At 37.0% G+C, this 25535-nt stretch overlaps 1 protein-coding gene across 5 annotated transcripts in view; it reads right to left on the bottom strand.

Annotated features, from left to right (window-relative positions):
- LOC149002157 (protein LNK2-like) overlaps positions 1-14292 on the bottom strand; it is a 39157-nt gene extending 24865 nt beyond the window's left edge. The window contains exons 1-2 of one of the 5 annotated variants that reach the window (XM_089136399.1): positions 13883-14292; positions 7801-7831 (exon numbers count right to left, since the gene is read on the bottom strand). In XM_089136399.1, the coding sequence (XP_088992525.1) occupies positions 7801-7803 (3 nt within the window). In that variant the 5' untranslated portion in view covers positions 7804-7831; positions 13883-14292. The remainder of the gene's footprint in view (positions 1-7800; positions 7832-13882) is intronic. The other 4 variants (XM_089136401.1, XM_089136400.1, XM_089136397.1 and 1 more) reach the window with 4 other exon arrangements.
- Positions 14293-25535: the final 11243 nt, after the last annotated feature.

Here is a 25535-nt window from a genome sequence, read left to right as displayed (position 1 = left end):
TCGATGTTATAACTTATAATCCTATTCACCGGAAACAATTTATAATGTGACCTTTTCTGAGGACACCCCATATTATACTAGTCCATCTCTGTCTGATGAAATCCTGTTTTGAATGACGTTCCTCCCATTCCATCTTTAGTTCCTTCAAACAACAATGTCCCTTTACAGGTTTATTAGCAAAGACGTAAGTTTGTTGAGCGTATTGTGGATAGTACAGTTCCTCCTATTGATACTGGCAGCTCTCCTGTAGTGGAGATTGAGGCTGGTCCTACAAAAGTTCCCTCTTCATCCTCTCCACCAGCAAATTCTTCTAGTGGAGATCTTACTCCTACTTCAGATGACTTACCCATTGCCTTAAAAAAAGGTACTCGTACTTGCACTTTACATTCTAGTATTGTTTATCTTATTCCTAATTATATATCTGATACTCATCTACCTCCCCACTTTCATTGTCTTGCCCTTTCTCTATTTGTCATTCGTATTCCAACCCATCATAATAAGCCCTTAAGAAACCCTAGCTGGAAAGTTGTTATGGATGTGGAAATGGATGCTTTACAATCTCTTCATACATAGTCTTTGGTAAACTTGCCCCTTAGAAAAGATATGGTCTATTGTCGGTGGCTATATGTTGTTAAGTATCATTCTAATGGTATGGTTGAAAGGCCCAAGGCTCACTTGGTGGCTAAAGGCTATACATAAACGTATGGTATGGACTACTTTAAGACTTTTTCTCCAGTGGCTAGACTTAATTCTATACATGTGTTGATCTCTTTAGCAATTAATTATGCTTGGCCTCTCTTTCAACTTGACATAAGAATGCCTTCTTGTATGATGACCTCAATAAAGAGGTTTATATAGAGCAACCTCCAAGGTATGTTGCTCAGGGGGAGGATAGTACTCGTGTTTGTGGGCTTCATAAAGCAATCTATGGGCTCGAAAAATCTCCATAGGCTTAGTTTAAGAAATTTAGCAAGACAATGGAATCTTTTGGATTTGTCCAATGTTATTCTGATCACTTTATTTTTGTTAGACGTCAGGATGGTGGTGTTGTCATTATGGCAATTCACATTGATGACATTATTCTTTTAGGCAATGATATTGGGCTATTGATACAGCCAAGGAACACTTACAGAAGTACTTTGAGACTAAAAACTTCGGTAATTTATAGTATTTCCTGAGAATCGAGGTAGTTCATAGTAAACAAGGAGTTAGTTTATCACAAAGAAAGTATGTATTGGATTGTTCGACAGAAATTGGCATGCTTGCATCTAAACCTACTGACATTCCCATGGATCCTTAGTCGAAGTTAGGACTAGATGATAGTGACTTGTTAGATCATGTCCATCGTTACAAGAGTCTTACTTGGAAGCTTATTTATGATACTGTTACTTGTCTTAATATTTCTTATTTTGTTGGTGTGTTGCAACAGTTTACGCCATCTCCTAGGAAGGCCCACTGGGATGCAACAATGAGGGTACTTCAGTATCTCAAGAGTGTCCAAGAAATGGCTCATCTATATCAACCAAATTGAAGTACGGATTTGGTTCCCTTTTAGATGCAAATTAGGCAAGATCTTCAACTGATCACCGATCTACTATAGGTTTTTGTACATTTATTGGTGTAAATCTTGTGAATTGGAGGAGTAAGAAGCAATCCACTATTGCCCGATCTAGTGCTAAAGTAGAATATAGAGCCAAGGCTCATGGCTACCGAGTTAATATGGCTTCACTCCTTGTCAAAGGAAATGGGATTTCCAATCTCTGGCCTTATGAAGATGTTTTGTGATAATGAAGCCGCTAATTGTATTGCTAGTAACCTAGTATTCCATGAGAGGATGAAGCAGATAAAGGTACATTGTCACTTTGTTCATGATGCAATCAACAAGAAACTGATCAAAACTCCCTGTGTGGGTTCAGCTGATTAGCTAGCTGACTTATTTATTAAAGCTTTATTCAAACCTAGTTTTCAGTTTATTTGTTGTAAGCTGGGCATGGGAGACTTGTATGCTCCAGCTTGAGGTGGAGCATTGAAGAATACGCAGGAGCACCAAGGCAGTGCAAGCATACTTTGGTGATGATTTTCTTCTTTAGATATGATACATTACTTTCTATTTCTGGTGTAGGAACCTTGGTACACAAGTTTTGGGAGTTTTTAGAAAGCATACTATCTATTTTCTGCCAGTTACTAACCTTAGAACTGTCCTTTTTCTGTAGTTTCTATTTTGGACGGATTTTAGGAGTAGAAGACTAGAAGATTCTGTCCATGAGTTGTACTTTTTTATTTCCTTTTTAAAGGACAAGTGTTTTGTCTCTCAAGTTGTATGCTTAGCACTCAAGTTTTATAAGTAAAGGAAGCCTTATTCTAGTTCTACTTGCTAGAATAGCAATCCTCTGCTGTGGTTCCACCTCTTATCTTCTTCTCCTTCTTCTCCTTTGTTCTTTTCCTTCTTCCAGCACTGATTTGATTCTTTAAAGCTTGTTTTCTAACAATTTTGATTTCATTAAATAGTGTCAAAACCACTCTACCGAGGGCATGAGCCATCTGCGATTCAACTTTGGTTCCCCCCCCCCCCCCTCCTATTTGTAGTAGCAACCTCAAGCTGCAGAAGTAACTGTAATGTCTAGAATGAATTAGATTTGAAGAAGACAATCAGGTCTTCTATGTTTATGCTCGTTGATGTTGTCCGTAACAAGTATTGTGATTGTAAGTCTCAACCATGGCTAATCCTTCAAAGATTATATCCAAAGAAAGTATACCTTTCCAAACACAAGTATTAAATTAAAATGAGCCAAAATTTATTTTCTTTAAATGACAGCAATGTATGCAGTTATCCATGCCCAAGGAAAATCGAAGTACTTAAAAGGAAGATTGTCCCACTATGATTCTAAGGAAGCAGCCTCGGTTTCCGCACATGAAAGGTTGACCTCATGGAGATGCTACAATTAAGGTATGGATTTGGAATAGTGTTGATTCTTTTGTTGCAAATAACATTATGTTTTATGACACATCCAAACAGATCTGGGAGGACTTATAAAAAAATCTTTGGTCCAAAAAATAATATATTTTGAGTGATTATGACTTATATGATTGGATGTTCAATTATTCTTAGAATGGCCGTCTGTTGATAGAATATTATAGTGGATTTAAGGTTGAAGAATTGCAGCAACATCAACCACACCACTAATCTTGAAACTTTAAAGACACAAAGGGCTGAATTCTATGTTTCAAAATTCTTGGCTAGTCCAGATCCAGAATTTTCTACAGGTAAACGTAAAATTTTAACATCTGAAACAGTTCTTACTTTAAGTGATGCCTTCTGCAGACTGCGTATCAGTGGAAATAGAAGTACTCAAGGAAGCGGAGAATGCAGCCATGGCTGCTAGCCGTGGCCGTGGCCCTTATCCATCAAGCGGAAGGGGTACTAGTCAAGGAAGAGGAAGGGGAGGAGATCATGTTCCTCCTCCAGACTTATCAGAGGGAAAATAGAATGATATTGAAGAAAATTGTTGGGATAAACATGGTTGTTCTGAGTGGGCAAGGAATTATGTTAATATCACAGCATCTACTAAAGAAAACCCTAGTGAGAACTCATCTGAGTCTACTCCTGTGGCGTCTATAAGCTCCTTGTCTCCTAATGTTGACCTCATTCAACTCCTAAAGTGCCTACAACACTTAAGAGTAGAGTCAAAGTGCATCCACTTCCAATCTCTCCCAAACAGGTATATTTACTAAGTCATGCTTCGGATTCTTGGATTGTAGACTCGAAGGCATCTAAACATATGACAAGCTTCTCATCTCTACTATCATATTTTTCTAAGTTTCCTAAACCTACCTCTATTATTATAGCAATGGTGAAAAGTCTTATGCTGTTAGTAATGGAACTGTTTTTCCTTTACCAAATTTGAACATTTTCTCTATATTATTTATTCCAAAATTTCCAGTGAATCTTATTTCTGTGAGTCGTATTGCCAAAGCCTTACATTGTCTTCTATTGTTCTTCCCATCATTTTTTGAATTTCAAGATCTTCGGACCAAAAGGAGGATTGGTGAAGGAATTGAAAAAGATGAATTATACTATATAACCAAGTTTGATTATTATGTTGCAAAGGCATACAATGTGTCTCCATTAGACAGGCATTATCGTTTGGGACACCTTTCTCCTAGTAGGCTTAGGTTGGTAGTACCTAATTTACTAGAATGTTACTTCAATAAATTGTGAGGCATGTGAGTTAAGCAAACATCATAGGAAAGATTTTCCTGCTAGGACTGAACCTAGAAGTACAAGTTTGTTTTTTTAGTTCATTCCAATGTTTGGGGGCCTTACCGCATTTTTAATCAGTTTGGTTTTCAATACTTTATTATTTGGTAGATGATTTTTTCGGATTTACAGGGTTATTTTTCATAAAGGATCAGAGTGAAGTTTTAAAAATAGTTACAGATTTATTTTTTTTTGCTGAAATTTCTACTCAATTCAACATGTTTGTGTTCTATTAAAGGCATTCTCCATCAATTTAGTTTTCTGTACACGCCACAACAAAATGGTGTGGCCAAATGGAAATATAGGCATTTGTTAGAAGTGGCTAGATCCCTTATGCTCCATATGAGTGTATCCAAACAGCATTGGTGTGATGTAATACTTATAGCATGTACCTTGATAAATCAAATGCCATATTCAGTTTTGTAAGACGACTAGATGAGATACCCTTTCAAGTTGTTTATCGGAAGTCACCACTATTTTCCATCTCACCCAAAGTTTTTGCCTGTGTATGTTATGCACATGTTTTACCTCAATCAAAAGATAAGTTTTCAACCAAGACTCATAAGTGTATTTTTCTAGGTTATTCTTGGTACCAAAAAGGATACAATGTTTTTGACCCTCTGATAAGTTTTTGGTTGTGCTTGATAGGCTCTCTAAAATGGGCATTTTGTCGTAACTACCCACCCATATTCAGTGAATGATATAGCTCTAATTTTCAACAAGGAGCTTGTTGGGTTCCATGATTTTCCAAGTTCAATTGTGTCAGATGGAGACTAGGTCTTCACGCACAACTTTTGGAGAGATTTTTTCAAACTGGCAGGAACGAATCTCAAGTTCAGCAGTGCCTACCATCCATAAATGGATGGCCAAATTGAGGTGGTGAATAGAGGCTTGAAGATTTACCTTCTCTGCTTTTGTGCATGGCGAGAACCACCAACATTGCTAAAGTGAGAAGGGGATCACTCTAAGGTAGATGAAGTTCATGTTTCCCTTCACGAACGGGATTGCATCCTAGATGAGCTGAAGACCAACTTATGAGTGGCTCAAGACCACATGAGTTCCTCTATAAATCAGCACTGCAGAGATGTCACCTACCAAGAGGGGAAGGAGGTCTTCCACAAACTTCAGCCATACCAGTTCAAAAAATTGGCCAATTGTCCAAATGAGAAGCTCAGCCACCGCTATAATGGGCCATATCCAATTGCAGCTCAAATAGGTCCCATCGCTTACAAACTTACTCTTCCACCCGACTCCAAGGTGCATCTGGTCTTCCATGTATCCCAATTGAAGAAAATCATGGGAAATAACATAGCCACTCAGCCCCTAACATCTTGCTTATCTGCGGGCTGGGACTCCAGAGGAGTTGTAGGACATCAGCCACTCATGTCTCATGTGACTCTTGAACTGCTAATTCAATGGAAGAACCTACCTCCTTGTGAAAACACTTGGGAAGAATTTTTTGTTTTTCACAGTCAATTTCCAAATTTTCACCTTGAGGACAAGGGGGAACTCTAGGGAGGTAGTGTTTATAAGCCCCTAATACCTCAGGTGTACAAGCGCAAGAATAAGGGGAGAAGCACAAGATCACCACCAGCAGCTACAGTGGATCAATCCCAACCAGACATACAGGGGACAGGATCAGTAAGATGGACAAGTGGCCAAATTATATTGGTTAGCAACCACAACCTTGTTGACAGCAGAGGAGCAAAGATAATGGTCCACTTGGCAAGAGGGGATTGGTCTGAGATGTAAGAGGTCGTTAGGAATGTTCAGTTATGTAAGGGGAGAATGAGTGAGGTGAGAGGTTGTGTGAAAAGTATCTGAGTGTGGAGCAAGCTGCACTTGCTGTGGAGAGGACTCATAAGTAGGGTTTTAAGATGTGTATGTTGTGTTCTGTTTTGGGAGTATTTGTTTAAGGTTAATGAATGAATCAGTGATGCTGCTTGGTGTTTCAGTTGTGATTCCATTTTGAATTAAATGAAGTAATTCTATTCATATTTTGGGTTTCTAATACCTTGCAGCACTCTCTACATTTGCTGAATTTGGTGGGGGTTTAGAAGTGAGATTGATAGGGACCCTATCATATAGTTGGAAGACACTTCATGAACGATGGCATCCATAGAAACAAAGTACTTACGAGATGGAAGATGGTAGCAGTCCTAGCCATTTTAGGAAGGAGAGTAACCCACAAAAATACATCTGATGCTTCATGGATCAAGCTTGCCAGGATAGTGATCGTAAACATGGCAGACAACCAAATACTCTGAAAGGTAATAAGCAAGGGTTCTTTCCAAGTAGTAGAGCTTTAGGGGATTGGAATAAAAATGCCAGAGGGCATTCGATCAATTGGATAAGCAGCAACGAGAATAATGTCACTCCAGTATTGAGATGGAACATCACAAGCAAATCTAACAAATGCGGGTTTTTTCTTTCTGCTATGCCATTCTGAGTTGCGGTCAACATAACTAGTCTAATGGAGAATGCCATAACCTGCTAATTATGCCTGAAAAGTGTGCTCAAAATATTTTCTGCCATTGTCATTGCGAAGTGCTCTGATGTTGCCATCAAACTCAGTCTGTATCAATTCATCTTATGGAACACTTGGAAGCATTGGAAGACTTAACATTAGACACACCAAGTGACCAAGTGTGACAGTCAATGAAGGTTACAAACGACCGATAATCAGAATTAAAATTACAATGAGTAGGATCTCACATATCAGAATGAATTAAATCAAAGATACATCTGATGCTTCATGGATCAAGCTTGCCAGGACAGTGATCGCAAACATAGCAGACACAACTGAATATTATTGAAGATACTTAACTAGGGTTCTTTCCAAGTAATAGTGCTTTAGGGGATTGGAATAAAAGATGTGAGCAGACATCCAGTCTATTAGATAGCCGGCAATGAGAATAACATTACTCCAATGTTGAGATGGAAAATCATGAGTAAATCTAACAAACGCAGGTTTTTTCTTTTCTGCAGCCATTTTGAGTTGGGTCAACACAACTATTCTAATGGAGAATGCTATAATCTGCAAAGTGTGCCTAAAAAGTATGCTCCAAATATTCTCTGCCATTGTCACTGCGAAGTTCTGATCTTGCCATTAGACAGTCTGTATCATCTTGCAGAATACTTGGGAGCCTCGGAAGACAACACATTAGATAAGCCAAGTGACACGAGTGTGACAGTCAGTGAAGGTTATAGACCACCCGTAATCAAAAAGAAATTACCATGAGTAGGGCCTCATATAGCAGAATGAATTAAATCAAAGGGATGATCACTTTTTCTATCAGATGGAGAGTATGTAGAGTGTGTTTGTAGCAGGAATACACACTTCACACAAAAAATCATCTTTATTACAATGCTTAACTAAATTGGGAAAAGGGAAAATAAAGTTTTAACTGGAGGATGACCAAGCCTCTAATGGAAAAGATGAATATCTGAGAAGGAGAAGTCAATCTGTGGTCTTTGTGAAGAGGTTACAGCAGTAGGAGAAGCAATATTGTCAAGTAGGTAGAGACAATTCTGCACCTTACCATTTCCAATCGCCCTCTCCGTCACCAGATCCTGTACAACAGAATGAGAAGGAATAAAAGGTAACTTTTCCATTTAATCCTTAGTAAGACTACTAATAGATAAGAGATCAGTAGAAAATGAGGGAATATGCAAAACAAAAGACAGGGTTAAGGTGGAAGAGCAGTGAATTTTCCCTTTCCCAGAAGAGAAATCAATTTGCCATAAGAATGTGCCTCTTCCTGACAAAGGGGTTACTAATGGAATTAAGTGAATGAACTAGCCATATGATTAGTAGCCCCCAAAATCCATAATCCAGGAGGTAGCTCAAGTCGAAGCACAAAAGGGTAGGTCAAGAATACCTCAGTGGACTTGATAAAGTAGCAGAGGTAGTTATAGATGTAGTGGTAGTGGGGGCAGCTTACAACTTACAAGAACTGATGGAGAGCTTGCAACTCCTCATTGGAGAGCTCCAAGGTGTAGAGTTAGCTTCAGTTTGATGAGACCGACTTCCACCGTTCTCTCCACAACCAGCCTTTCTTTTTGCTTCAAAATCTAGGGGCTTTTGTGCAGTTTCCAGCACTTATTCTTTTGTATGCCACAGTTTACCATAATGTTCACATCTGATAATTTCTTTTAGTGCCTCTTTACTATTTCTAGTTTGAGTTTGAAGGGCCAACCTATTAGTGCAGGAGAAGGGGGCATTACAGCACAATGAAAGTCTTCCATGTGAATAAAAGCATATAATTCCTCTAAGGTAAGAAAGGGATCTCAATTGAGAGTCTAAATTCGAATAGGGTCATGCTCAACATTAAGTTCTGCTAGAAAACCATAAACTTGAGTCTCATCAAGGTGCTTGCAATAGGCTGCAATGTCATCAACATAATTGGGCTGGAATGTGTTATAGTGGTCAATCTTGGCCATAATGCACTAAGAGTGTTATAGTATTATCATATCATATCCTTCTGTTTGGTCTCATGAACCTGTTTACAAAGTTCATAGACTTGAGCGCTATTTCTAACTTTACGTACATCTTTTGTGCAGCAATGTCCAACAGAAGGAAGGTTTGGTGTAAGTCTGGTTTCATGGTTCTAATTAAGAATGCTATTACTAGAGAATCATGTGCAAGCCATCAATCTTGTGCTGATCTAAGGTCTTTGGATTTGCAGTTGCCCCTGTTATGTCCCAACAGTCATCTGCCAGTGATAGTAACGTAGACAGATCTTGACCACATTAAGTAATTTGAACCATCCAGGATTATAAGAGGAGAACCAAGAGGCTGGTAATCAGTCTTATCAGGCTTTCAGTTGCAGTAGATACAGTCTTTGGTTATAGTTAATTCTAATGTAGTCATCTTCTTCCAAATTTTAGTGTTGCAAACCCCACTGAGCTATTTGGGTAATAATTAAGGTAGAGTTACAACCAATTTAGGGTAGGAAACTTGGGGCAAAAAGAAAATTACAATCAAAGATTCTTGAAAACTTCAAAGGAAAAAAGATTAAAAAAAAAAAGACTGCAAAGGATAGTAACTGCCAGGGTACAGTAGGAAAAATAGAACTTCAAATCCACAGCAAGGTTAGGTCTCCAAAAGGGAAGATTTCCAAAAGAATGAGCAAATCTTGAGATATAACAGAGATCAGTTAACATGCAGGTCTGAGGGGGAATTTATTCCATATTTTTGAGGCATAAGGGGTAACGAGAGCAATAAATCTGAGTCATCATTATCTTCTCAGTTGTTGCCCTCGAAACAGAAAAAAAAAAGACCGCCGTATGGTGATTCCAAGGAGAGAGAATTACAGCTCCAATTTACAGAACTAATTTTGGTGAAAGGAGTATATAGAAAAAATAGAATTTGGAGCCAACTCTTATTGGCACTACAAGCAACTCCCTTTTTTGTTTCTTCAGCCTGATGTGAACTAACTATAACTTCAGACCTTTTTTCTTCAACCATTACTTTTGATGTGCGCCTCTGTTTTTCAACCACTATCCTCTGACACAGACCTTTGTTGGGTTCATGTCACACAGCCCTACTGATGGCACTTGTGAGAGGGTCTTCTCTCTTCCCAATCTTATCTCCCCTACTCAATATCTGCTGGCAATTGAAGACAATGGTTAAAGACAGTGAGGGTCGGATCAGAGAACTTGAAGGCACATAAAAACTACCAGCAACGACAGCACTTTAGGGTAGGTTAATAGTCTATAGATCTGCTCCTTCTCAGCCATGGAGGTCGCTGAAGAAAAGCGTCTCAAATTCAGGGGCAGAACCGTTTGTTCAGATCAGACAAGCACTCTGACAGCACATCATAAAATAAGAACAAATTGCTCTCCTAAGTTGATTTCATTCATTCACCCTAATAGGGTATGCATAAGAACAAATTGCTCTCCTAAGTTGATTTCATTCATTCATCCTAATAGGGTATTCATAGACTAGAACCAACTTAGAGAGGGAATAGGAGTACAAATCAGATTAGGAAAGAAGTAAGAAATAAAAAACACCTAAAATATAAGGACAGAGGAATCCTATTTCAACTAGGACTCTCAATAACTTGAACTAGTTCAAGGTTCATCTGATGACAAGAACATTATTCTAAAGTTAGTCTAGGATTCTTCTATTTCTATTTTAGTCCCAAAAGGATTCTCCATTATCTGGCTATTAGCCCATTATGTAAACCCCCATGTGGAAGAATAAAACAGAGATTTTAGATTCAATTTTAAGAAAATCATTGCTTTGTGAAACTTGAATTTTGGAAAATCTCTTGAGGAGATCGCACCGTTGTAGTTGGTCTCCATCATTTTAGTTCTCAACTTTTTAAAGCTGCTGGGCAGCTTCCATGTAGGCCAAGCAAAAGCCCTTTGAAGAAGTTTCTCAGGCAGGCACTCAGGTTCAATTCCATTCCAGCCCCTTCTACCCATCCATAACCTACTTCCTTGCTGTGCAAGATTCTTAAAATACAAACCCTAAGTCCAGGATTTGAAGGGGAAAAATCCAGTCGCCATCCACCAATAATTCCCCGAATGCAGTGAATCCATTTTAGGCTCTCAACCCCACCTTTAAGCCCTGTTTGGACCCAATAGAAACCCTAATCATCCTACCCTTCCTTTCCCTTCTATGTTTATCTTATTTTTTGTTTTGGCTGTTAAATCTGAGTCCAAAGCTGCACCCTTCTTCCCCAAATTTCCTAAACGTATATCTCCACATTTGTCCAACCAGTTTCTCCATTTAGGCACATCATCCCTGCCTCTATCCCTCATTTGATCAGAATTACAGCCCCAACCGAACCCTAATTCAGGTTTGACTTAGAGTCCCTTACCCAATCCTTTTCAGACTTTAATGAATCCTTTATTTTACTTTATCAGGCCTAACCTTAAACCCACATCCCCAACAGACCTTCCTTCATCCAAAAACTTTACAAACAGGCTTGATCAAAATCAGCCCAAGCTCATCCTGTTTAGAGGATACTGAGTGCTGCTGCCCTGAATTGGACATCCAATCCAGGACTGTATCACCACCTCCATGGTAAATCTTATAATTGTCCCATAAAATTTTCCAATCAAGGTTGACAGGCATGTGTTTGTCACATAACACTCCCAATGCACATTTTCCACTTCATCTATGCTACTTTAATGTAGTGAGAAACATCACCTTCTATACCCTTCGTTAAATGTTAATCCAAGGTATCTAAAACATTCACTACAAGGCAGCTCTCACTCCCCAAGTTTTACCAACAATACCTCCCATGGTTGGTGGAAATTGCAAATCATATATTCTGTCTCTATTCTACTTAACTTGAAACCTTTGATTTCAAACTTGGTGTTCATCATTCTAGCTTGGCATTAATTCCTTTCACTATTTCATTTACTAAAACAATATCATCAGTGAATACTATACACCAAGGGACTTCATTTTGGATTTACCTAGTGAAAACTACCATGAGAATGCAAAAAAAAAAATAAGGATTTAGAGCTGAATTTGGTGTAACCCACTAGTAATTGGAAAGAAATTTCCTTGGCCCTTTGTAATTTTGGCACTTGTCAGTCACTCCCTACACTGCCCCTAATTATGTCCACATAATTACTTGAGCTCCTCTTCTTCTCTAGGACATGCCAGAAAAGCTCTTGAGGCATTAAGCCAAAAGCATTTTCTACGTCAATAAAGATCAAAAGGTATAAAGATCGTAAGCTCTTAAAATTTCCATAACCCTCTTTTAGAATAGCTTTCATTGTGGGTCTCCGTGGTATCAAACCGAATTGGGTCTCCAAAATAGTAGTTTCTCTTCTTAGGTGGGCTTCAATGATTTTTCTCTACCCTAATTTCATGCTATGACTCATTAGCTTTATGCCCCTATAGTTATTACAATTCTGGGTATCACCTTTATTCTTAATAATTGAAACTGTAGTGCTTCTCGTCAAATCTTCCAGCAGTTTCTTTGTACTTAATAATCTTGTTAAATAGCTTAGTTAGCCAAGATTCTTGAAACACAGTTCCATCAAATTCTGTAAACACTAGGTCAGTCTCAATTCTTGCCAGCAGATAGTGAAACATATAAATGAGGCTGACAGCAGTTATATAATGAGCCCAGTACAAAGTATCAAACCATATCATTTCATCTTGGCTGATACATCTGTAATGCAGTACTGATATGCTATAATGAAATCTCTCTTTGTCATACCCAAAAAAAAATGGTATTCATTGGATCGCATTCTATTGATTAATACAGTGTGATACAATATGATATGGTAGAAACATATAAACACTATCAATTCAATTGATCTAGAAATAGTTATCAATACATATCACTTAGCATCAGCCAATAGAGTGCAAAAATGGGATACATTGGGATGTGGACGTTAGAAGGCACATAGGACACCATCGCAAGGTTGCTCGACTAATAATGACCAACACCTCTTAGTGAAGAGGTCGTGGGTTCAACTCTCGCTGATGGTACATATATATATTCCCATCCCCTATATATAAAAGGTACCCTTTACCCAAAAAGTAAAAAATAAAAAAATAATAATAAAGTAGGCACATAGGACTTTAAATTCATGACTTTAGAAAGAACTAACGGAATTTGTATAAAAGGGGTGCACAAAACCTAATCATAAACATCAATCCCTTTTCATTGTGGATTTGTATTAGATAACAGAGCAGTCTAAATTTTATTTTATTTTTAAATTGATATTGGTTGTCAAAAATTGAGACAGCTCTGGATTAGTACAAAATAATAAAAAGCATCACTATCTCAATCAATTTTCTAATTTATATGATTCCTCCTTTTGGGTCAACACCATTCTATTTCTAGGTGAAATACAACTTCAAGTTCTAGGAACAAAAAGTTTGGAAATTTGATACAACAAAAGAACAAAGGCCTATAGAAAGATCAACAAAAGCATTAGTATCCTTCCTCTTCAGTCTCTAAGCTCCCAATAATGGCAAAAGTCCCCCGATAAACTACTTTTGGGGGCAACATTCACCACTGTTACCTAGTAATTGTAGTCCAAGGTGTCAAGAGGTTAGGTCGTCCAATTTGAGCAGAACCAACATGTTAGGAGCAGGAGAAAATTAGACTCTATCAGCCCCCTTTTTTAATTTTTAAGATGATACCTTAAAAATATGTAGACCACTCTACTTGATTGCATTCTTCAAATCTTCTAAAAACCTGCTTTTAAGCCACTTCCTATCTTGTACACTAGAATTCCAAAAAAAAAACAATGTACTGAGGAAGAAGACGCAATCAGAGGCAAAAGGTAAAATTGTTAAGATAGGCATGCACCAATATCTTTTTGAGTCACCCTAACGATGTTCTTGTAACCTAGTTTCAATTGACTAACAAAACTTAAACCCAGTAAACAGATGTTAGTTCTTCCTAACTTATCAGATTCTTTTCCACTCACAGAACATATATCTAAAGAAAACCACAAGAGCTAAAGAAACCCACAGAAGAAATCACAATTACAGCACGCTCATCCATTCCCATAAGAAACTCATGAATCTTTAAATAACCAATAGGGAACACCGCATAATCCAACAACACCGGATTTTCTTAGGATCCACTAGTTTCAGGCTTTCAGCTAATAAAACCAAAAGAGCAGTAGAGTTAGTACCTCTTCTTCGTTCCAATCAAACATCTCCAGTGAAGAAATTAACGATCCCTACACCAATACCCAATATAACTAAGCGCTCAGAGTCCCAATGGAACATCGCCAAATCTGCAGAGACGAAACAAAAATGATCTCCTTCTTCACAACCCAGTTAAATCCACAATTCCCAAGTGCCCCAAAAACCGAAGACAAAAGAACACTGAAATTTCCACAACCCAGAATTTCCCAAAACACGGATGACAGCATCAACAAGTTCACGGCTTCAAAAGGGATCAATTTGGTTTTCCATGGCAAAATCGTCTGAAAGAGGCTTCCAGAGATATTGGAGAGAGAGAAAAAAATGAAGGAATTTGGACTGGAGGACCTGTGCCACGTGGCATGAACTTAAAGGACACGATTGGTAGGCTATAATGGTGGTTTTCTGTAATGCCACGTCGGATTGTGGGTATCTCAAACTTGTGGCGTTGAAGAGTCTATCAATCAAATACTGAAAGATGGTTAGTTAGAAATGGATTTGAATTTCATTTCAGAAGAGTTGAATTTGAATTTCGTTCAACGTTTGGTTCCGGAGAAAGGACTTGCGTTCTCAGGTATATGTGAAGTTTTGGTTTTGTGGTGGAAATCGACTCAGATGTCACTATCAAAAGTTAGGAATAAACCACGTGGTCTCCTTACGTTTGCTGGTAGATTTGCTCAAGTCAAAGTCGTCCATTTCCCAAACGGATCACTACTGTCACCCGTGTGCTTTGCACGTATGACATCTCCTTCACAGAGTATGGTGAAAATATTCACGGATGCATGTGAGGCATTCAAATAGAATCTTTCATATGACACCTATTTTTGGTGAATTCTATCTGAATTCCTCAAATGAGAGGCATCAAACAGTTGATTCAGTCAATTTCGGATCAACCATGAGTGGATCCAAAATCAGGGATTTTTTTTTTGGTACAAAGGGGCTTTATTAAGCCGGGGGATGGGAATATTAATATGCCTCAGTGAGATTTTAACCCACGACCTCTTCACTAAGAAGTATTGGTTTCAACCACTAGAACAAATCTGCATTGGCAAAACTAGGGATAATTACTGATACTATAACTTAATTATTATTTTATCTTTCTTAACCTGACCCTAGACTTTGCATGAAATTACTGGTATCCGTTCTATTAGTTAACTAATAAATTATAGTATAAGAAGCATCCGGACGAATCTCTAAATAATAACAAAACCTTAGGCCTACCTAGGTTTTTCTAAATAATTGCTAATCAAACATTGATTTCTAGGAAATTACAATTGTTCCTCTAACTTCTAAGGGTGTTCAAAGATTGTTAAGGTTAGATATGCAATATCCAATTTACCCTTCACTAGAATTAAGAAAAAGATGATGTTATATCCAAGGTTTAAAGTATCGGTATCGCATAGCGTATCGGTAAGGTGATTTTAAGAGACATATCGTCTTGTATCGAGTATTGTACCGCTATGACTAATGTATATTAGTGTAATTCAATGGAAAGACTTATCGATGTGTATCGTATCGGTTGGGTCAAATATGTATATGTATCGGCTAATATCGTATGGTATCGTGGGATACTTTAAACCTTGGTTATATCCATTTAAAAAAAAAAACCATATAAAGTACTAATTTTGGCCTTATACTCTAGTTATTTTGAATTTCAAAGAGTCTTATCTTGACAAGATGATGTAAATGGTAAATAAGTAATAACAAACATCAGTTATTTGGATTTTCAAAAAATACAAAGATGGCATGTCATCAATTAACTAATAGAGCTTAATAGCAAGGGACATTAGTAACTTGAGGCAAAGTTTAAGATTAGGTTAGTAATTTCAAAAAAGTGCAAATAATAAGATAATAATTAAATTATAATACAAAGGGACATCAACAATTTTAGTAAGTAGCAAAACTAACATTACACATCCCACTTTAACAACTTTAACAACTTCTCAACACAATCAGAAGTGAGGAAGACAATAGTAATTTTATAAAGAGTAGGATTTGACCTAGACTTCTGAGAATAGTCTCTTTTTGTTTTCCCCTCGTTAGACTTTCTAATAATGCTTGTTCAAAGTCCAGCAGTTACTACTCTCTATTCTAGTCCCAAATTCTATGTTTCTCAAGTTGTCCTTAATTTAGCTCTTTTGGCATGTGCCAATAAGAGCTCTTATACTGTTTAGCTTTTGCTTTCATTTAGTTTATTTTCTTCACAAACACACCAAAAAAAATCACATTTTTCACCTTCAGAGGCATGACATTAAGAGGGATAGAACGGGGGGGGGGGGGGAGTAAAACCCAATTTTTTTCTTCTTCTTTCATTTTGTCTTCCTTCTATGTCTTCTTTGAGGGCTAACCTGTAAATTCCTTGCTAGAAACTCATCTTTGAATCGAATGAGGCCTTGGTTCACATGATTCATAATGATTCTGACCTAGAACTATTTACTTGTGCCCAAAAATGCTATGCAAGGGCATGTGTCGCAGTCAATTAGTAAAGAGTAAATAGAGTGTTGATCCCACGGAGAATTTTATCTTTAAATTTCAATGTAAAAGGGAGACTAATTCAAACAAGATTGAAAATATTATTTTGTTTTACGAACTAATTAAACGAACAAATGAATTAAACAATAGATCCTACATTGGAGAGCACGCAATAGAAAGAACTACAATAAGTGGCATGAATGTTGTGAATCATTTCCCTTCCCCTGAATTTGGGTTGTGAATTCTACAACAAAGCTCCAGCACATGGCTTATTAGAGAATCTGGAACCAAATTATACACAGGTAGGTATCTTTCAATCCACTTATGCATTAACATCCTAGTTTAAAACTATCATACTCCTAGGTATTAAATATGCTTGCAAGTCTATTATATTAGGTTAATGAATTGAAGCACTTAATAATAGAAAATATGAATTGCTTGCCTCTAGTGAATTTAAGAATGGTGAAAATCTATTTGTTAAGAGTAAAGGCTTCAGTGTATAAAAAACATAAATTTTAGCACAAGGGTAATCATGGTAGTTTCCAAAATAATCAAAACGCAAATGATGCAAAGAATGGCAATGTTAAGAATGAATCAACAAGTACAAAATGTTCTTTTCTATAATAAAGACGATCATTTAAAAAGAAATGTTATGCATTATAATAGAGAATTAAAAGAAAATGAATCCTCTAGTGATAACACTTCATCTAATAATGGCCAAGCTAATTTGTATGAGGTACTTATTCTCCTATCTTACCAAAAAAGAGATAGGAGAATGGATTCTTGACTCATGTTGTACCTTCCACATGAGTCATTAATTTGGACTGGTTTTTAGTAGCTTGATTGAAATTTGTGATGTGAAGGTGTTAATGGGTAATAATATTACTTGTGGAATTGCTGGTATAAGTGTTATTAAATTTTTTTACTCATAATGATTCTGTGTTTGCATTACATAATATCCGATATATTCCTGCTTAAGAGAGAAATTTAATTTCTTTTAGTTGCTTAGATGGGTGTAGTTTGATATTAGAGCTGCCGATGGAATTCCCACTGTTTGTAAGGGCTCACATGTGTATCTTAAGAGTATGAATAAATCTTGTTTATATGTTTAATTTGGATGATACAAATTGTTTGAATGAAAATCCTGTTGTTTTATGTCTAGTGGTGGTGATTGTACAACTATGTGGCATGCTAGATTGTAACATATTATTAATAAGTGTCTTCAAGCTAGGTTTGAGAAATTGAGATTTGTTTGGTAATGATAGAGTTGAAAATCTAGGTTTTTGTGAATGTAGAAACATAGACTTGGTTTTGGTAGGGGTTCACATACTTCACATGCTCCACTTGAGCATATATATGTTGACTTGTGGAGTCTAGCACAAATTGGGACATATGGTGTTAATTCTTATTTCTTGTCCAGTGGATGATTGTTCTAGGAAGAGTTGGTTCTATTAAATATTAATGATGAAATATTTAATAAATTTAAAAAGTGGCTGCATTGGTTGAGAATCGAAGTGATTGGAGTGCTAGAAGTTCTTAGGACTGATAAGGGGATAGAGATACAAATGAGGTCTTTAGTGAATATTGTAAACTCAAGGGAATAAAGAGGCATATGACGAGGGCCACCCCACAACAAAATGGGAGAGCTAAAAAGATTAGTAGGACAATTCTCAATAAAACTAGATGCATGCTTATAAGTTCTGGTGTTGCTAAGGGTTTCGGGTAATGCAACGACCGTTGTTTTTGTTTTATAAATAGGAGTCCTACTATCATGCTAGGTTTCAAATCCCCTGAAGAATTATAGCTAGGTAGATCTTCTAACCTTAGTAATCTTAGGGTTTTAGTTGTGAAGCTTATGTTTATCAAAACATAGGCAAATTGGAACTTAGAAATGAAAAATGCATAGTACCAAGGGTGTCAAGAGGTATAAGCTGTGGGATAGGTCCATTCTTAGTGCTAAAACTTTTCTAAGCAGAGATGTAATTTTTAGAGAATCTACATTTCCTTGTTCCTATAGGCGAAGGGACGAAAGCCCGGCGAAGGTTAGACCTGAGAAAGTACAAAAATTAGTACGCCGCCCCTTGATTATTAAACAATGCGGTAACGAAGTCGCTTAGCCGAGCCAAGGCCCCTTGATTATTAAATAATGCGGTTATTGAATAACTTAGTCGAAGAAAATGAGATTTTGGTTATGAAATAATTTAGTTGGTTGAAGGTAAGTGAAAGAGTTCAACTAAATCACTAATATGCCCTCAATTAACCAAAGGCTAACACACTTTACTCAGTTTGAGCTTGGACAAGTGTTTATACTACTTGTGGAAGAAGATTCTAATCAAACAGCTACAAGTGATGCTGAATCCACGTGCAAGAATCTGAACTTGTAGAGGATGAGGTTAAGACCTAACCAATTAGATCCTGAACTTGAAAATCAAAATTTAAGGAATTATCAATTGGCTAAGGATAGGGTTAGGAGAGAAAATAAAACCCGTTAGAAGGTATATGACCAATGTGGGTGTTCTTGCTGAAGAGGCAACATACGAAATAGGAGTTTGTCACTTTCCTACCATTTTAGTTGTTCAAATGGCACTTGGAGCTCCTTTTAGTTGGATATATTACTTATCTCCTCCTTACCTGGAAAGGTATCAAATATATCCATTCTATCAACTTTTCCGTTACATTTTACTTGAACGGTTAGATATTTTTATAAAAGCCCAAATTACTCTTAAGTGGAAAAGATATTTTAGTGTAAATCTCAAATTACCCTTAATTACCCTACTAGTTAAAATCTTAAATTATCTTCAATTAATATTATTTTTAGAACCACAAAATACTCTTTACTTTAGTGGATAAAACCCTATATTGCCCATAGTTAATTTTTTTTTCTTAAAAAAAAAAAAGAAAAGAAAAAAAAAAAAAAAAAAAAGAAAAAAAAAAAAAAGAAAAGAAAGAAAGAAGAAGAAGAAGAAAAATTCCTAAGCTTAAGAAAGAAGTCTAGATTTTCTATTATAACTAAAGAGAGACACCTAAATTAAATAACATACGGATATTTTGGGTTTTAAGATTAAATTAATTAAAGGTAATTCAGCGTTTTCAACTACTAAAGGAATTGAGAGTATTTTGGAGTTTTAGTGATAATATTAATTGAGGGTAATTTAGGGTTTTAAGTGTTAAGGTAATTAAGGGTAATAAAGAGTAATTTAAGGTTTAAACTAAATTTAATTAGTTAAAAGTAATCTGGGTTTTTAAAAAAACATTTAATGATACAAATAAAATTTAACTGAAAAAACTAACAGAATAGAGGTATTTGATATCTTTGCTAGGTAATCGAAAAGTTAAGTTGATATTATCCAAGTAATAGGGGTCTATGCATGTGTCACTTGGTCAACTAAGAGGGAAGGTAAGTAAAATTTATCAAATATTTTTTATTCTTATCTTAGCAAAAATTTCATGCTATTTATGAAAACCACCTAAAACAAAGAACAATATTGCGGATAAGGATTGCAATAATGCAAACTAGCTGACTGCATATGTTGAACATACGATGCAATTAAAATTGGATTTCATTTGCCTTAACGAAGATAAAAATATAAATAAGAAACATAGAACTGCAGAAAAATTGACGTGAAATACATAAATTAGGTCAGTCTAACTTTGTCAATATAATAATAAAGCAAGAAAAATGTTGGAAGAAAACAGAGGACATTTTTAAGATTATTCTGATACATCAAATATACAAGGAAAACGAGAAAGTATCACGTTATTGAGTTGTATACCTGTAGAGCTGCAAAAGGGTCATGGTGGCAGGCTTATAAAACTCTGATCGGACTAATATTCTATTCATTTCTGATTGTAGATGTGTGACATGTGTCTTAACATCACATCAAAAGGTTGAGGTTCACTTACAAGTCACTTTTTTTTTTTTTTTTTTTGTAAATTTAATCACAACTCTTTGATGTGAGTTATAAATAGATTTCAACCATTTGATGTTGTTGCGATACATGTTATACATCTACAAGGAAATGGATGGTCCATTTTTTACGAGGAAATGGACTGGATAAATTTCCAACCCTAACCATCACCTTGAATACCCTTTCTAGGCCATGAATGACCTTGACCCTATACTCTCACTAGCCCTTATGGCCTTGGTGGTTGAGTTAGACCGACTGGGCCCTAGCTTGACCACGAAACAATAAATATTCCATAATCAAGTATGGTATTAGTGTTAAATTTAGGGCTAATGTAGGTAGTGCCAAGCAGCCGTAAAGATGTAAAGGAAAAATAATGAAGAGAGAAACACAACACAGTAAAGTAAGTTGGCAATTCCAGGTGCGCTATAGAAGTCGTTGTCTTTGAGATGGAATTGGCCCCCACAAAAGGTGCTACAGGAGGTACCAGCAAATTGTCTCCTAGGATATAAAGAAATCCAACTCAAGGTTATTTCTCAGATTTCACAAAGCACTGACAAAACCTAAGTTGCAGAGAGATTTTTGAAATTTTTAGTAATTGACCGTTGTAAGACTAGAGGGTTTATATCAACATTGAGGTACCTAAACAGAAAAGTCAAGACGTTGTTCAGTACATCTTTGTAGGGATATATACCACTGTCCATGTTCAAATTAAGCCATTAGATCATTTGGCCGCACAATTTGACGGTCCAGATTGAACCATCGAGTGGATGTGGGTATCATTTTATAGCGGACAGATTATAACAATAAATCTAACTGTTGGATTTTCTTGGATTACGACATTTCTATTTCCCTCACCTTGATTGACCATTCATTAAAATATACCAAGTACATGCACCAAAAGCACCTAAACAACTCATTACCCATGCCGCGCATGAGTGCTCAGACGCACTGTCCTCCTCAGCTTGTGCATCACACAAACTCACTAGCGTGTCATGTTACTATAAATCAAGGATAATAGACAACGCCCATTAATTTGGATTCCGACTCCATGGTTTCCAACATGGGACTAAATAAAAAAAAAAACTCATTCCTACAAAAAAAATAATTGAAAGTTTTACGCACTTAATAAATTCAAGAAAATGAACCTTGATTTTTTTTTAATTACTTGAAAAATAATACAACAATACACTCAGTCTTAACCCTCATTGGCTAAGTCTAGCTCTTACTAGACCTCATTTGGCCTTGATTGGGTTGGATCAGCGCTAAGCTGGGCCAAGCTGGCTAGAAGTAACCCTAATCCTTACCAGAGAAAGGTTAAATTCATGGACAATAGGGTCAAAATCAAGAAAGGGAAGGGCCATGCTCCATCGCGTAAGGTCTAACACTCAACATGACTCCAACCCTTATTTTTAGCTAGATTTAATTTTCCAGCCCCGACCTGCTCTTGAGGGTCAAATTTTGAACCCAAACCTTAGTCGGATTTAGGGCTGACCAAAATTGACCGAGGCTGTCAAAACCAAACTTGCACTCTCAAATACTAGCCTAATTGGTAATTAACGATGAGACATTGCTGGGCAAACAATAAAAGTCAATTGAAACTTGAATAAGAACATGGAAACAACTTAAGAAGATGAACGCTATCAAAGTGTGATACTAAGGTGGAACTGAACAAATGTTTTATGTTCCATATTCAATTATATAGTGATCTCCTATTTAATTTTTAGTTTGAGAGTGAGTTGACCAGTGAGCAACTCAACGTCTAGTGAAAGAGAAACTATAATGGTTTTTTTTTTTCTTCCAGTAATTTTCCAATAATAGGACAGAAGATTATATCATATTTGACGCCAAATTAAGGAAGTTAGCATGCTGCATGATTTGAACTTTTAGTTGGTAACAAGTGATCAATATTGGTGTTTCTTTGTACACGTGCATGTATCTTGCAAAGTGTTTTTTCTCCCTATAAATGTTTTTTTTTGGCATTTAGACCTTCTTCGCATCACTTGAGTGGATGTGATGCTTACACTCAAAGGAAGTTGGAGTGGCCCAACCCTATATAGGTCAGGGGACTGCCTCCGACTCTCAAGTTAGTCTAAGCACAACTTTAGAAGGCTTTGAGCGAGAGAAGTTCTCAAAGCGAAATATTAAGGAATAGTACTGAGTCATTCCTTATACCTTGCCAATCCCATGAATGGGGTTTATATAATGATTACCTTGATATAGCCTCTCCATTGATTTCACCCACTTAGTCAAGAGTTGGGTGAGTTTCCTTAGGAGACACATTTTCTTTCTTTAGTGATTTCTTTGATGGACTCTTATGGACCTATTACTCCGAGAGTTACTCCCCCGTGTTTCATTATGGGCCGCATATTGGGTGGTTACTTCTATAACTGGTCCCTTTTTGGCAGTGGGCTTCACATCCTCTGCAGCCGTGAACTAAATGGCCATCCAGCGGCATTCAACCTATGAATGCCACTTGTCTTTTTTTATCTTTCACCATGAGATTTTTAAAATCTCTAATTACATTTTAAACCGGTTTAAAACTCAAATTAAACCAAACATTAAACCAAACTAAACAAATCCTCACTTTTCACTAGCTTGGTCACTTAACGTGTCTCCCAAATTTGGCGACGGCGTCATCGGAGCAAGACGATTTCTGTTATTCTTATGGTAGACGTTTTCTTTGTGGTTCTATGACTGTTCTTAAGAAGTACAAGTCCATCCTTTCATTCGAAAAAATGGGAGAGATCATTTAACTAACAGTTTCATGTTTACCACTTCTACAAAGTTCCAGAATTCAACCATGATTTCCAAGAGAACCAGCTGTATAGAAAAGTTTAACTTACTTGAGCTCTCTTGGCTTCCATTCGAAGACTCGGATTTTGTGAACCTTTTTGTTGGAAGGAAAACGAACAACATTGTCCTACAGCTCGATGCCAAAGAGTACTCAATACGTTTCTTGGAGCCAAAGTCTCTTGGAAGAGTGAAACGAGTAGCGATGGAACCACCATTTCTCGTGCGTTCGTTCTAAAGATTAAAAAGAGAGATAAGCGTTGATAATCTGCCCCTCTCTGCAACACATCCACTCCATCACTGATGAGATTGAACAAAGGAAGAACAATGTTAAGCTCTAGTTCACCAACGCCGCTGAAACAAAGAATTACAATGACACCATTGCCATGGATTCTAATTTCAAGAATAAAAAAAGCCTGACCTTCAATCCTTGCTCAAATCCAAACAGCATTACCATCAGCTCGGCTGCGTTTGGGAGCGGAGCTACCTGTAGTATGGACCGTCTGGTACAGGAAAATCGAGCTTCCTTTTCTCCGTGGCCAAAGCCGTTTTTTTTTTTTTTTGTGACAACATGAAAGCCGTCCGATCGATGAAGATGCATCCGTTGACTGACTATGTTAAGAAATCTCTTACATGACTACAGTGGACCATATCACCAAGTAAACAAATGCGAGACAAAGGGGAGTCCTCAGTTTCACTGATGGAGATTCCGGTGCATGCCGATCCAAGGATGAGTTGAGCACTCCAGGCCGGGGAGGGGATTGAACATGGAGGGGGGCCGAATGTATGTGGGCCAATGTGGGACCCACTATAGGTCCCATCTCAGAATATATTATTATATTTTAATGTAGATTCAACATTAAAAATTAGGTAAATTAATAAAAAATTCGTGAGTGTGAGAGAGAGAAATGAATAATTTGAGAAAGAGAGTGAATACCTGATGTGGAGAAGATTTAGGAAAATTCCAAAATTTGCTAACTACTTCAATATTTTGTGAGACGTGTGAGGAAAAAAAAAGAGAAAAATAGGAATAAAAGAGGAAATCAATGAGAGAATAAATAGAAATGAAAATAGGAGAGAATATATAAGGAGAAATTCATGGATCGTGAATTAGTTTTTAATTCAAATTTAACTTTTTATTCCTTAAAACTAGGGATTGAATGATAACCATTAGATAGAGATTATGAATGACATTTGTACCCATCATCTTTATCTTAAATTTTTATTTTTAATTTTTGGAGGGGGTCAAATAGTGGTATTTCACATTTAAAGATAGAAAAATAAGGAAAAAAACAAGGAAATTTCTAATTTCAAAAAATCCGGGGGGGGCCATGGCCCCCTCCGGTCCCAACGTGGCTCCGCCACTGCTCACCAAGCTCATGCAATTTTCAAATAATCAAGAGAAGGTGGTTACAATACTATGATATCTACCCAACAAGAGCCCAAGCATGAGACAAGAAGAGAATTATCTAAACAAGAACGAAAGCACCTGTTTACAGTAGCGTTTCCATCCTCTCTTCAAGGCAACCGAATACACCATGTACCAGGGATTCTCTCAAGCCTTCGGAAGCAAGCAAGCTTCAACAATCACACTTCAATAGCTCTTGTACCAAGGCTTCAAGCACAGCAAGCCTTCGGCCTCTCAAGAAAACTAGAAACCGAAACCAGAGGAGAGAGAGTCTATTTGATCGAAATGAGATTACAAAGCCCTAACCCCCAACTCATGTATACAAATAGAGATAGTGAAAAGACTATCTTGCCCCTTAAACTAATCAATAAGACAACCTAGTCCTATTAACAAGTAAAAGTCAAAATTGCCCCCTGTACACATTACAACAGACTACAAGCATAACTATAATCAACTGCGTTTAGTTTTTTGGAGTCTCAATTTCATGAATGGAATAAATTCCGGTGCATGCCGATGAAGGGAGAAAGACAGAGAAGACTAGGCAAGTCATGAAAAGTAAGGATTTGTTTTAAGGTTTGGTTTAATCGAGTTAAAAATTGGTTTTAAGATTTAATTAGAGGTTCTAAAGATGAAACGGTGGCAAATATAAAAGGCGATGTGGCATTCATAGGTTGAATGCCGCTAGATGGCTGTTCAATTCACGGCTGCAAAGGACATGAACCCTTTTGACAGTCTTTCATCAAGGCTTTCTCCAAATGTGATTCTCCGAACTTGACATACTTACTTTGACCCAGATGCCTCTCGAGTGGTTCCTAAGGGGTTCTCTCCCGGAGAAAAGGGGAAATTTTACACTTCCCAAGGGGGAGGTTTCTTCCCGAGGGGGTATGGGCATTTCTAACCGTGGTGTACTCGGGCTAGTCACCTTCCACAACACTGTTCAACATAGAATGTGGTTTCTGTTGAGGTATCTAACCTTAACAGTTTCCATATGCCATCATCAACCTCCTTCCATCCTTTCTTTGCATAATCGAACAACATACTTTTCTTTCATACCTGAGTTCA

This window comes from Hakea prostrata, chromosome 10 (genome assembly GCF_041222555.1).
Source record: "Hakea prostrata isolate BN-2017 chromosome 10, UWA_Hpros_2, whole genome shotgun sequence".
Lineage (NCBI taxonomy): Eukaryota > Viridiplantae > Streptophyta > Magnoliopsida > Proteales > Proteaceae > Hakea > Hakea prostrata.
This window is presented reverse-complemented; position numbering and strand designations above follow the sequence as displayed.